This window comes from Lepus europaeus, chromosome 10, assembly GCF_033115175.1.
Source record: "Lepus europaeus isolate LE1 chromosome 10, mLepTim1.pri, whole genome shotgun sequence".
NCBI classification, from domain to species: Eukaryota; Metazoa; Chordata; class Mammalia; order Lagomorpha; family Leporidae; genus Lepus; species Lepus europaeus.
Window position 1 is genome coordinate 115,061,736 of NC_084836.1, and position 13,310 is coordinate 115,075,045.

The 13,310-nt window shown below is 57.8% G+C and overlaps 1 protein-coding gene across 3 annotated transcripts in view; it reads right to left on the bottom strand.

Moving 5' to 3' along the window:
• Positions 1–1,065: 1,065 nt before the first annotated feature.
• UBE2V1 (ubiquitin conjugating enzyme E2 V1) overlaps positions 1,066–13,310 on the bottom strand; it is a 30,236-nt gene continuing 17,991 nt past the window's right edge. For all 3 annotated transcript variants that reach the window (XM_062204349.1, XM_062204350.1, XM_062204351.1), the window contains 2 exons: positions 4,330–4,455; positions 1,066–2,666 (listed from right to left, as the gene is read on the bottom strand). In XM_062204349.1, coding sequence (XP_062060333.1) covers positions 2,520–2,666; positions 4,330–4,455 — 273 coding nt within the window. In that variant the 3' untranslated portion in view covers positions 1,066–2,519. The remainder of the gene's footprint in view (positions 2,667–4,329; positions 4,456–13,310) is intronic.

Here is a 13,310-nt window from a genome sequence, read left to right on the forward strand (position 1 = left end):
CACTGCTAAAGGCTAGTGTCCCACACAGCTGCTGAAACCAAAGAATTCTTTCTTTCCTTTTTAAAGATTTATTTATTTATCTGAAAGTCAGAATTACACAGAAATAGGAGAGGCAGAGAGAGAGGGGTCTTCTGTCCGTTGGTTCACTCCCCAGATGACCGCTGTAACGACTGGAGCTGCACTGATCCGAAGCCAGGAGCCAGGAGCTTCTTCCAGGCCTTCCACGTGGGTGCAGGGGCCCAAGGACTTGGGCCATCTTCTACTGCTTTCCCAGATCACAGAGACAGCTGGATCAGAAGAGGAGCAGCCGGACTCGAACCGCGCCCACAGCGATGCCGGCGCTTCAGGCAGCAGCTTTACCTGCTATGCCGCAGTGCCAGCCCCCAAAATTCTCTTTCTTAAAACTATGACCTTGGGGCCGGCGTTGTGGCATCATGAGTTAAGCTGTCGCCTACAATGCCGGCATCTCATGGGCACCAGTTTGAGTCCCAGCTCCCTGCTCATGTGCCTAGGAGAGCAGTGGAGGGTGGCCTAAGTGCTCGGGCCCCTGAACCCTCATGGGAGACACGGAGGAAGCTCCTGGCTTCAACCTGGCCCAGTCCTGGCCATTGCAGCCATTTGGGGAGTGAACAGTAGATGGAAGACCTCTCTCTGTCTCTAACTCTTCCTGGCAAATAAACAAAATAAATCTTGAGCAAACTATTTTGGGACAGGGGCTGGCCGGCATGGCCCTCTGGCCAGACCTAGCCAACTGTTTGTGAATGGCTCACGAACGCAGGGCGACATCCACAATGACCTGGAGACTGTGAACTTGACCCACACATCCCCTGGGAGAAACCCTCACTACAGGCCGGGAAGACCAGAGCACAGAAATCAAAGTCAAAATCTCACCAACAGAAAACAGCACGAGCCCTCCTCTTGTTCCATGGTGCTGACGTCTCTGGGCCCGTGAAGCCGAACTACTAATTTAGATCTTTCTAGAAGACTGCTGGCTGCGCCCCGGAGCACCTGAAACATGGATTCTGTCCCTAAGTCACTAAGCCGAGAGCAAGAGAGCAGAGCCTGTTAAATATTAACGCACACTTTATTATATTAAAATCAGGCAATGGTCTGACAATGAAAAGGCTGCGTATGGAACACTGCTGTTAGACTGTCCCGCCCGGTGTCGCCTCCTTGAGCTAAGGTTCCCAGAAAAGCTGAGTGGAAACAACCGCGTCTCAGACTTACAGCTGCTGCTTCAAAAGGTCGTTTTTTCACACAAATACTAATTAAAAAAAACCTCTGGGACACGGGACTTTGTCACATCGGTGCGCGTCCCCAAGTCAGCATCTAGTGGTCCTGACCGGAAGTGGGAACACGCGGCCGCGTGCCAAGCCCGAGCCCTCACTCCCTGCGGACGACCGAGGGGGTGGCAGCGCCAGCACCAAGTGCCCGGATCGAAGGTTCTTGGATTCCACACTAGACCTGACGCGCTGCAGGGCTGAGCGAGCGGGAGCCCTGTTTCAAAGTCTTCCAAGTGGAAAGCCACAGCAATGACAGGGGGAGTGATTCGGAGGGCTCCTGCGGGCTGCGTGGCCCCGAGTGGCCTTTCCCCAGGCTTAACCACCAAGGACATGGGGAGCCGGCAGGTCCCTTCCTGTCCCCCGTCAGAACCTGAGCCGTGAGGCCGCGTGAGCACCTGACGAGGGCAGAGGGTGGCAGGGCTGCGGCCTGGCCTTCATCTCCCGGGCCGGGTCCCAGCTCGACGAGGGACGTCAGAGGCCTCCAGCCTTCCCTGACGGCGTCTGGCCGACGCACAGACGGGCACAGGGAGTGTAGGGGGTGGCAGGGCCCCGGGGGCCGTGAGGAAGGGAAAAGCAGCGCCCCTCAACAAAGAGTGGGGGAGAAAGATCCGGGGAAAGCCCTGAATTCCCCCCCGAAGGCCAATTTCCGAGGGGAGCGGGGTGGGGGGGTGAGTTACGATCTATGCTTCGGCCCAGGGCGGGAGTGGGGGACGGGAGGGGACGATGGCTTGGAAAGAACATCATTTAAGACTTAAAAAAAAAAAAAAAAATAAGAAACCAGGGTGCAAGGCACCCCCATACCCAACAGTAGTCCCCCCGAAACCGTCACCTCCACTCTCAGGAGCCAGCCCACGCCGGAGGGCTGCCGTGGAGGGGGCGCGGGGCGGGGAGAGCAGAGGCCCAGGCCAGGCCGTCAGCAGCAAGGTGCGTGTGATGTGTCTTCACAGTTGAGTAGCCGTGTCCCACCGCCGCCGATGGGCGTCAACTGAAATACGCGTTCTTGATCCCGAAGTTCAGCTACGTGGACAGTGGTTACACTCGACAGGATGATGTGATAGCACAACTTATATATTTCAAATGGACAAAAAATTAGTATCATTGACAGTATCTTTAGATCAATCGCCTTTGCACGGGAGCTTCCTTTCCAGTACTTTGAGGCCTACAGGACGAGCCTAGCAGATTCCTACTGCGGAGGGCGCGGCCGGGCTGGGGGCCGGGGCCGGGCCGGGCCGCCGCTCAGTTGCTGTAGCACTGGCCCTCGGGCGGCTGAGGCAGCTTCATGTTCTCCTTGGCCATCAGCAGGCGCCGCAGCTCCTGCAGCACCACTCGGATGCTGTACGAGTTCTGCCACTTCGCTAGCACGGAGATGGCTCTCGGGTCCACCTGCAGAAAGGCAAACAGCCCACGGTCAGGCCCCCGCGCAGGGGAGGACACGGGACCCACAGAAACCCCGCTCAGCGCCCCTCCCTCACCGCTCACGCTCGGGAGGTCAACCCAGGCCCACGCGGGCCGCCCGGGGCGTCCTCCTGTGCTGCCCCTGGCCGTGCAGGGCCGTGAGGAGCATGCTGGTGAGCACGGCCCGGGGCCTCTCAGGTCAGGGCAGTGCCGGGCTGAGAGCCGGGCTCAGGTGCAACATCAAATGCTGAACCAGGGCACCAAGGCCCCTCTCCTTCCTTCAGTCTCCTGAGCGCCACAGACAGCGACGTGCGGGACAGAAGTGACGTGAGCACACGGACACGCCTGCGACACGTGCTAGCCTCTCGGGAAGGCCCCACTGGCGCTAAGGTCGCGACAGACCCCGCCATCGTCACTGCTTCCCCACCTACGCCCAGGCGGCCGGCATCCCACACAGGCGCCACTTCAAGTCCAGCGCTCGGCTTCTGATCCAGCTCCGTCAAGCACCTGGCAGACAGCAGGTGAGGGCCCGCAGCCTCGGGCCTCTGCCGCTCACGGGGGCAGCGACAGCTCCGGGACTCCGGCTTTGGCCTGGACCAGCCCTGGCCGCCGTGGTCAGCTGGGAATGAACCAGCAGAGGAAGAATCGTTCTCTCTTTCAAATAAATAAGGAATTCTTTTTAAAAATGCATAGACTGAGCACTCCTAATCCAAAGGCTTGGAACGAGCGCACTTCTGATTTCAGAAGCTGCTGGATTTTAGAGCATTGGTAGAAACTGGACGGATGCTCGAGTATCCCTAATCTGATTGGTAGAAACTGGACGGATGCTCGAGTATCCCTAATCTGATTGGTAGAAACTGGACGGATGCTCGAGTATCCCTAATCTGATTGGTAGAAACTGGACGGATGCTCGAGTATCCCTAATCTGATTGGTAGAAACTGGACGGATGCTCGAGTATCCCTAATCTGAAATGCCGACACTGACACTTTTTATTTGAAAGGCAGAGCGAGCAGGGGATCCTCTATTTCTAGTTCTTTCCTCAAACGCCTTCAACGACCAGGGCTGGGCCAGGCAGAAGCCGGGAGCTCCATCTGGGCCTCCCGCATGGGTGGCCATCACCTGCTGCCTCCCAGGGCAGCTGGGTCAGAAGCAGAGGCGGGACCTGAAGCACTGTGATACGGGGCACAGGAAGCCCACGCAGCAGCTGAGCCGGCTGTGCCGGGACGCCCACCGCCCACGCAGACGTCGGATGCCTCCCGAGTGTCACGCTGGCATCCACAAGGCTTGAGACTTTCCAGTAGGAACTCAACCTGTGAAAGGCAAGTTTACAAGGCAAGGCCATAAAGGAAAAAACTTCCTGCTGGTGGCGTGGCCCAGGTGGGAGGCGTGGCCCTGCAGTTCCCTCGTCTCCAGCTCACGGGTCAGAGGACACAATGAGCTAGCTTGTGTTGGAGGGGCGGGCACAGAGCCGCGGTGCGATGAGCGTGGTGAGCCACGGCTAAATGGAGCGGGGGACAGCGCCCCCCCCCCCCCCCGGCCTGTGCCACACGACCCAGGAGCAGGTGGCCGCGAGCCCATGGGGTGCCCGACGGTGAGCAGAAAGTGATTCTCGCCCCCAGGGACAAGGGCTGGGGAGGCAGGGAGACTTACCACTCCGTTAGAACTATTAACTCCGTTCATATTAATTTTTGTTACGAATCGTACAAAGGGGGGCGCTTCTGGGTATTTGGGTCCACACTCTATTTTAAGGCTGTATATTCTGTTTTCGTAAATTGTCTGGAAAGAAAGGTAGAGAGAGGTCAGGTGACTGAGAACAAAGAACCCAGACAGGGCAGGACCCGTGAGCCCGCGCTGCCCGCCCAGCCAACACCTGCCTTGGGCCCCAGCTTACACGCGCTCTTGGCCTTGGGGATAAGTCAGAACACGTGAGCCGGCCTCAGTGAGGTTTAGCTCGGCATGAAGCCCACGCGGAGGGCCGTCTGCGGGAGGCACCTGCCACACTGTGTGCCAAGTGCCCACAGGCCGCTGCTTTCGAGCGCTTCAGAATTAAGCTTGGGCTGGGGGTGCAGGCATGAAGCTGCCCACCCCAGGCCCCCCTGCGCTTCTTCATGGTGGTCTCGTAGTTGTGATGACCTGAGAGCCCACCGGCACTCAGAGGGTGAGGGCCACGGGCTGCAGCCCTGCATGGGACCCGAGAGCCCGTCGGCTCTCAATGGGTGAGGTGGGGGCCATGGGTCACAGCCCCGCACGGGACCCGAGAGCCCATCGGCTCTCAATGGGTGAGGTGGGGGCCGTGGGCCGCAGCCCTGCACAGGAGAGGCCAGGCCCTCGAGCCAGCGTGCCTTTGCTGCGATGCACCCCCAACTGCCAGGCACCTTGAAAACCGGGTGCCAACATCACCGGGTCCCTAAGTTGCTCTCCTCTATGCAGTCACACTCCTGGGTCTGAAGAGCACACCGAAGGTGACAGCGCCCCCTGCAGGGCTGAGGCCACCTTGCTGAGTCCCTCAATCTGCACAGCACTGGGTCGATTACCGTGCGCTCGGCGACATCTGGTGGTCACACTGGGGAACGACCACAGAGGACAAGCTCTAATGCCTCGGCCACACTGCACAGCGGCCTGTCCCAACACAACGTGGGAATCGACCTTAAGGTTCACAAGGCAGTCAACATACCCACAGGAAACTTTCTCATTCGCAAAGATCCCAAACCAGAGCGAAACCAGACCCAGGTCAGGATTCCACACCCTTGGCGGCTCCACCTCTCTGCACCGCCACCCCCCAGGCAGCCCGGCATCCCCACCACCAGGTCCTGGTGTGCCCGCCTCCAAGTGCCTCCACTTCCGTCCACCTTCCTCCACCTACAGCCCCGGGGCACTCTGGCCTCACCTGCCCCTTCGCCTCCTCATTCCTCTTCCACCAACCACTTGCTGGCTGCCTTGGGGCCCCGTGCTAGCACTGCCCGCCCCCCACGTCCTCCTGGCCCTGGCGCTCAGGCCCTGTCAGGCACACAACACGGAGCCTGGACAGCACTGAAAGAATCGCTCCTCCGAGATCCGGAGTCCCACGTGGGGAGGAGTAGCATCGGCACACTGCACACACATCTGCTGACAGAGGGAACCCCAAAATTTTTTTTAAAGATTTTATTTGACAGGTAGAGTTACAGACAGTGAGAGAGACAGAGAAAGGTCTTCCTTCCGTTGGTTCACCCCCCAAATGGCCGCTATGGCCAGAGCTGCGCCCATCCGAAGCCAGGAGCCAGGTGCTTCCTCCTGGTCTCCCATGTGGGTGCAGGGGCCCAAGCACTTGGGCCATCCTCCACTGCCTTCCCGGGCCACAGCAGAGAGCTGGACTGAAAGAGGAGCAGCTGGGACTAGAACCTGGCGCCAATATGGGATGCTGGCACCGCAGGCAGAGGATTAACCAAGTGAGCCATGGCGCCGGCCCTGGGACCCCAAATTTATTCATGCTCCACACACTCTGCTATGTGAGAGAATTGCTATTTTTTTTTTAAAAAGGTCATTTTTGGGGCCCTGCTGGGCTTATAGCAATTACCAAAATCACAAAGCCTGACAGTTTGAAAGGCAGAGTGACCTGGGAGTGGGGGCAGGAGGGAAAGAGATCTTGCATCTGCTGGTTCTCTCCAAAAGGCCACAGCAGCCAGGACAGCGCCAGGAAAAAGCCTGGAGCTCCATCCGGGTCTCCCACATGGTTGACAGAGGCTCAATACTTGGGCCGTCCTCCGCTGCTTCCCAGGTGCATCAGCAGGGAGCCGGATCTGAACCGGAGCCGCCGGGACGCAGACCAGCACTCGGACATGGGATGCCACTGTCACAGGCAGTAGCTTACCCCACCGTGCCACCACAGCCTCCAGCATCTTCCGTAACACACTTCTGAAGGCCCTGACGCAGGTTCTGTGGCTTTATCAGTACTGATACAAGGTCATGGGGCACTCTATGTATTGATGACGCATTCAACTGCCTAAGGAGGATTTGGAACATTAAAAGGTTATATCTCAGGGCCAGAGCCGTGGTGTAGCGGATAAAGCCACTGCCTGCAGTGCTGGGATCCCATATGGGTGCTGGTTCTAGTCCTGGCTGCTCCACTTCTGATCCAGCTCTCTGCTATGGCCTGGGAAAGCAGTAGAAGATGGCCCAAGTGCTCGGGCCCCTGCACGCACGTGGAAGACCCGGAAAAAGCTCCTGGCTTTGGACTGGCCCAGCTCTGGCTGTTGCAGCCAAGTGGAGAGTGAACCATCAGATGGAAAATTATCTCTCTCTCTGCCTCTCCTTCTCTCTCTGTGTAACTCTTTCAATAAATAAATCTTTAATAAAAAGACTGTATCTCAACGTTACTTTGAAGTGAAATTTTAAAACATCCATGCTACAGCCAATTTCTTAGAAAGAAACCATGGAAATGTTCATCCCTGATGTGCAACTCGCGTTGTCCCTGGAAGGCAGCAGAAGCTTCACGAGCTCCCGGAGCCCGGAGGGGCCTGCCCTGGCCCACGCAGGACTTCCTGCCCTTGCGTTGCCCATGCGTGCTCTGGGGATCCGCTACAGAGGTCTCCGTGCAGGAAGAACTGCTGGAACATTCCATCCTGTCTCCACAAGCACCACTCCCATGGAGGCTGTGGGGCTTCCTGAGGGGCTGGTGGGGCCAGGCGTGGGCTTGTCCACTCTGGGGATTTCCCACCAAGGGACTCGCACGCGGAGCGCTGACAACCTCCACGTCCACCTGCACAGCTCTGGAACCGGACACCCTGCAGCCGCTCCACAGGGAGGCCCAGACATACCGGCAAACTCTGCACGGAATAATCCGACAGGAGCTGCAGGACGTCCCGACACATAACCTCCACGGTACACGCAAAGCAGCTCAGGAGACGGGTGTGTGCACACGCTCCTGGGCGCGAGGAGGCGCATCAGGCGTGCGAGACATGCGGTGGGACACCTGCCCAGGCAGCCGCAAGCCAGCAGCGGGGAGCCAGAACACTGCCCCGGCCGCGAGGACTAGCGTGACGCGGCTCACCAGGCTGGGGTTCCAGACAGGAAACAGAAGGCGGAACCGCAGCGCGCTGAGTGACACCAACGCTGGCGGGGACGCATGGGAACTGCCTGCGACCTGAGTCTGAGAGGGTTATAAAATCAAACTTCAAAATCTGTGGGGCGTGAAAAAGGGAACAGCATGCTGGCTGCAAAACCATGCAAAGAAAATCACAAAATCTGAATTCACAAGGTGTATCAGGTCGACCTGTCCACGGCTACTCAACCCAAACCCCGCGCAGTCGCGTGCATAAACGCAGGCACTCGCCACGGCAGGACAAGTGGTCCCTCGAGAGGCAGGGCCGTGCGCAGCTGCCGAGCAGCTCAGCAGCCTGGGATGGCGCCAGGAGACGCCGCCCAGCACGGCAGTGCCGGGAGCCAGCATCCTAACCAAGGACCACAGCCTTGGCCCAGGGAGCTGGGGAAACAGGTGCCTGTGAGGCCGCAGCAGGCACAAGAGCAGCTAAGCAGACAGTGCTGAGCAAGGCACCGGCAGGAAGCAGGTGCTAACCCTGAGGCTGGGGCTGCAAGGCTGAGCTGGGGTTCAGCGGGGCTGGAGCCGGAAGAGGGGATCCCAAGGGTTGAATGGGACCTCCGAGGTGCCTGGCTGCCCCGGGGCCCTCCTGGGGCTGAAGGGTCAGGGAACGACAGGAGGAGACTGGACAAGGCTGGGGTCAGGGAACGACAGGGGGAGACTGGACAAGGCTGGGGGCAGGGAACGACAGGGGGAGACTGGACAAGGCTGGGGGCAGAGCCCGTCGGCGATGCCAGGCTGAGGCTCGGTAACAGAATGTGCAAACAGCGGGCCACTGGGACGGTGCCAGCCCCGCCCACCTGCCTCTCGGGCGCCTGTCTCCGACTGCTGGGGCCTCACCAGGAAGCCAGCTGACGATGGAGAAGCGGACCCTGCGTCCTAGCCTCTGCGCGCGCCCGCGGCACATCCGGGGACGTAATTATCCCTGGTCCCGCGTCGCTGTCTCCCCACCACTGCGGTGTCCTCCAGGGGAGCCACAGGCAACATCCACGTTTCGTGCCACCCACACGTCCTACAACCTGAAGACTAAGCCTGACCTGAGACTAAACAACGGGCCACCGCTCCTTCCTCCTCGCTACAGGCACCGCGCTGGCAGCAAGAGCTGGTCTGGGCTCCTGTCTTCCAGACCCCCAGCCAGCCAGGGGCCCCCACCAGGTGCCGGTAGCAGCAGAGGGCGCCTCTCCTCCACGTGCTTGGTTCTGATAGGCCGCCCAGCGCAGCAAGTGCTTTTGGTTGCCACGGTGTGCCTGAGCCTCTCGCTCTCCCAGCCCGACACCTACTGGATCACTTCCTGTACCAAGTCGTCACTGCTGAAGTGCCCAGTGCGGGCAATCCCTGCGAGGGAGATGCAGCCAGAATCTTGTGGAAGAGCTGCCTGCACTCCCAGGCTCAGCAGGATAGGAAACCACCCGTGTGTCCACAGCGGATGAACGGACAAAGAAAACATGGTCTGTGTGCGTGCTGGAACGCCACTCCACCGGAACCAGAAAGAAACCCTGCTGTCTGTGACAACATGGATAAACCTAGAGGACATCAGGTGTGAAACACAGGCCAGACCCAACAGACAGACACACATGGGACCCAGGCGGACCTCACGGAAGCACACACTACAAGGTGACGTCGGGGGTGGGAGTGGAGGCAACGGGCAGAGGAAGGCGCACCTGCAGATGGGAGATCAGTGAGGGGCAGCCTGCCTCCTGCTCTCTGCTGATCCAACTCCCTGCTTACGAGCCTGGAATGGCAGAAGACGGCCCAAGTACGGCCCCCGGCCACTCACGTGGAGACCCTGATGGAGTTCCTGGCTCTGGCCTGGCCCGACTACGGCTGCTGTGGCCATTTGAGGAGTGACCAGCGGATGAAGGATCTCCATGACTCTGCCTTTCAAGTAAATATGAAAAGAAAAGGCTGGCGCTGTGGCTCAACAGGCTAATCCTCCGCCTAGCGGCGCCAGCACACCGGGTTCTAGTCCGGGTTGGGGCGCCGGATTCTATCCCGGTTGCCCCTCTTCCAGGCCAGCTCTCTGCTGCGGCCCGGGAGTGCAGTGGAGGATGGCCCAAGTGCTTGGGCCCTGCACCTGCATGGGAGACCAGGAGAAGCACCTGGCTCCTGCCTTCGGATCAGCGCAGTGCGCCGGCCACAGTGGCCATCGGAGGGTGAACCAACGGCAAAAGGAAGACCTTTCTCTCTGTCTCTCTCTCTCACTGTCCACTCTGCCTGTCAAAAAAAAAAGAAAAAAGAAAAGAAAAGCCACATCTGGCTCCGGGGCCTCATGTGAGGCGACTCCATTAATAGACCTGACCACTTGGAGCTTCCCGGGAATGGCTCTAAGTGCTCACACACACACACAGCAGCCGTGTGTGGCGGAGGCGTCCACGTGTGGTCCTCACTAAGTGCGCCCACATCACCACTTTGCACCCCTTCCACCAGCTACGCCTTACTAACGCTGGGAGATCGAGGCAGCTGGTGGGCTGTCCGCTCCCGACGCCGTGCAGGGGAGTGACTGACTTCTCACTCTGCGCATGGGCACTGCTGGGCATTTTTACAATGTATTCATGGATCAGTCACCCAAGTGAGGGTTTTCTAAAGACAGATCAATATGGATTGATCCAGAGAGACGTGCACCACCTGTCACGTGACAAAAGCAAGCTGCAAAAACACAACGCATAAGGTCTCATGTATCTTTTCTTTTTCTAAAATTTACTGGTGGTGGGGGGGTAGATACTGATCTTCCATCTGTTGGTTCACTCCCCCAGTGCCTGCAACAGAGGCTCAACCCAGGCTGCAGCCCGAGGGGAAACTCCAGGGCCACTACCTGCCCCAGGGCGTGTGAAAGGGACACAGGCACCCAAGGGGGTCCTAACCAGGACACCAAACGCCCGCTCTCACTTTCATCTTAGAAAGAACGTGCACTTATGGTTGTGTACCCACAGCAGAAGTGGGTAGAAACACTACACAACAACTCACCGCTTTCATTCAGTGCAGAGCAAACGAATTGGGGAGGCATCGACTTTCCTTTTCCTCCACACTCCTGGGATGGGTTTCGCTCTTAAGCACAGCCACGGCACTCTGGATAAGCACGTGTACAAACACACACTGTGGAGCACCCAGAAGCCTGGCAGTGCCTCAACAAGGGCGATGGCTGCCCCCTGCTGGGGGGAGGGGGAATTACGCACTGCGCAGGTCTGGTGGTCACTGCTGGGGCAGGACAAGTTGCGGGCATACACCTGAGTGAGGCCAGGATGGTAAACACCTGTGGTACAGCCCGACATGTCATCCACAGAGGCTCAGAAACCCTGCTCCACAGCCCGACCCCAGCGAGCACCTATGCCGTCAGGGGAACTACTCCACACTGGAGGTCAGAACTAGCCATGGAGGACTTGCCTAGGAAGCTCTGCTTTTAGGCTTGGAGGACTTGCTTTTCTACACACACAGACACACACACACACACGGGAGAGAGGACATCCAAACAGTTAACACTGAGACAGGAATACTACACGCTCACAGCTCCACAAGGGCATACAATGAAAACCAAGCTTCCGTCCCACCCTGGCCCCGGCCTCCGGTTGCTCCGTTTTCCTCAGGACCCAGGCACCTGTCACACACAGCCCTGTCCGCTCTCCCACGTCCCTGGCCCCCAGGTGGGAGCACTCCTGTGTACTGCTCTGTAACTGAGGTTTTCCGTACACAAGTCTGGGTCCCTCTCCTCAACAGCTAAGCGTTACATAATACGGTCTACGAAAGAGCTGAAGTCACTTCTAGCATTTTGCTACCAGTGAATAATGCTGCAGGAAGTAAATATTTTTTAAAGATTTGTTTTATTTATTTGAAAGGCAGAGTTAGAAAGAGGGAAATGGAGAGAGGTGGGGGGGGGGAGAGAGAGAGAGAGAGAGAGAGAGAGAGAGAGAGAGAGAGAAAGATTGATTTCCATCCGTTGGTTCACTCCCCAAATGCCTGCAATGGCCAGGGCTGGGAGAGGCAGAAACCCGGGCCTGGAACGCCACCCTGGTTTCCCACGTGGCGAGAGAGACCCAATTACTTAGGCCACCTCTGCTGCCTCCCCAGGCGCCTTGGCAGGGAGCTGGATTCGAAGCGGAGCAGCCCAGACGTGAGCCCGTGCTCACGCGGGGCGCGGGCACTGCAGGCCGAGGCTCAGCCTGCGGCACCGCAGCACCAGCCAGCCCAGGAGGGAATTCTCGGACAACGCCTTTGAGCAATGCATCCAAGACAAACTTTCCTAGCGGATCCGAACGCCAGACCCTAAAGCACTGCCTTTTACACTCTGATGCGAGACTTTTCTTAGTAAACAGTAACAACCATACAACAGGGAGATCACTCAGTGCTCGGTTTAGACCCTTATTCTGCTCATATTCCAATGTACAGCATACATTGTTCTTTTTTGAATGTTTACTTTTATTCACTTGGAAGGCAGAGCAACACAGAGATGGATCTTTCACCTGCTGGTTCACTCTCCAAAAGCCTGCCACAGCCAGGGCTGGGCCAGGCTGATGCCAGGAGCTTGGAGCTCCATCTGGCTCTCCCATGTGAGTGGCAGGGGCCCAGGCACTTCCGCTGCTTTCCCAGGTGCGTTAGGAATTTGGAATGGAATTGGAAGTGGAGTAGGCAGGACTTGAACTTGTACTCCGATGTCAGTCATAACCTACTCATCCCCACACCACCCCACATGTATCTTATCTGCTACTCGTGAAACAGATCGGTCACAGGAAGCTCCGGGAGCAGGTAGATGCTCCTCAACCTACGATGGGGTTCCATCCTGAAAAACCTGAGGTGGAGAGTGCCCTAAGTCAAAGCACATTTCACACCCTAACCAGGTGAGCACCACGGCTTAGGCGTGCTCAGAACACTCACACCGCTCTACACAAAGCCTCTTTAGTAGCTGAGTGTTGAGGTGCCGGCGCTGTGGTGCAGTGGGTTAAAGCCCTGGCCTGAAGCGCCGGCATCCCATATGGGCGCCGGTTCAAGTCCTGGCAGCTCCACTTCTGATCCAGCTCTCTGCTGTGGACTGGGAAAGTAGTTGAAGATGGCCCAAGTCCTTTGGGCCCCTACACTGCATGGAAGACCCGGAAGAAGCTCCTGGTTCCTGGCTTCGGATCTGCGCAGCTCCAGCCATTGCAGCCATGTGGGGAGTGAACCAGTGGATGGAAGACCTCTGTCTCTCAAAAAAAAAAAAAAAAAAAAAAAAAAAAAAAAAAAAAAAAAAAAAAAAAAAAAGAATGAAAGCTGAGGGTTGAATGTCTTCTGTAATTTCAGTGAGTACTGTGCCAAAGAGAAACAGAAGGGCTTAATGGCTTAATGGGTGCGTTTCCACACCATCAAAAAGTGAAAAAGTCGTCAAGCTGACCACTGACCATGGTCAAGTCAGGAACCGACACGGCTCCCCTGCGATTTTGTTTCTAACCTTGGGGAGCCAGGGTACTCAGACTGTGGGGTAAAGAGACAACACGGAGGGAAAGGCCGAGAGCTGGCGCACGCTGCTGGCGGGGACGGAAAACTGTGCAGCTGCTCTGGAAACGTTTGCCAGGCCCTACATGTTCGCAGA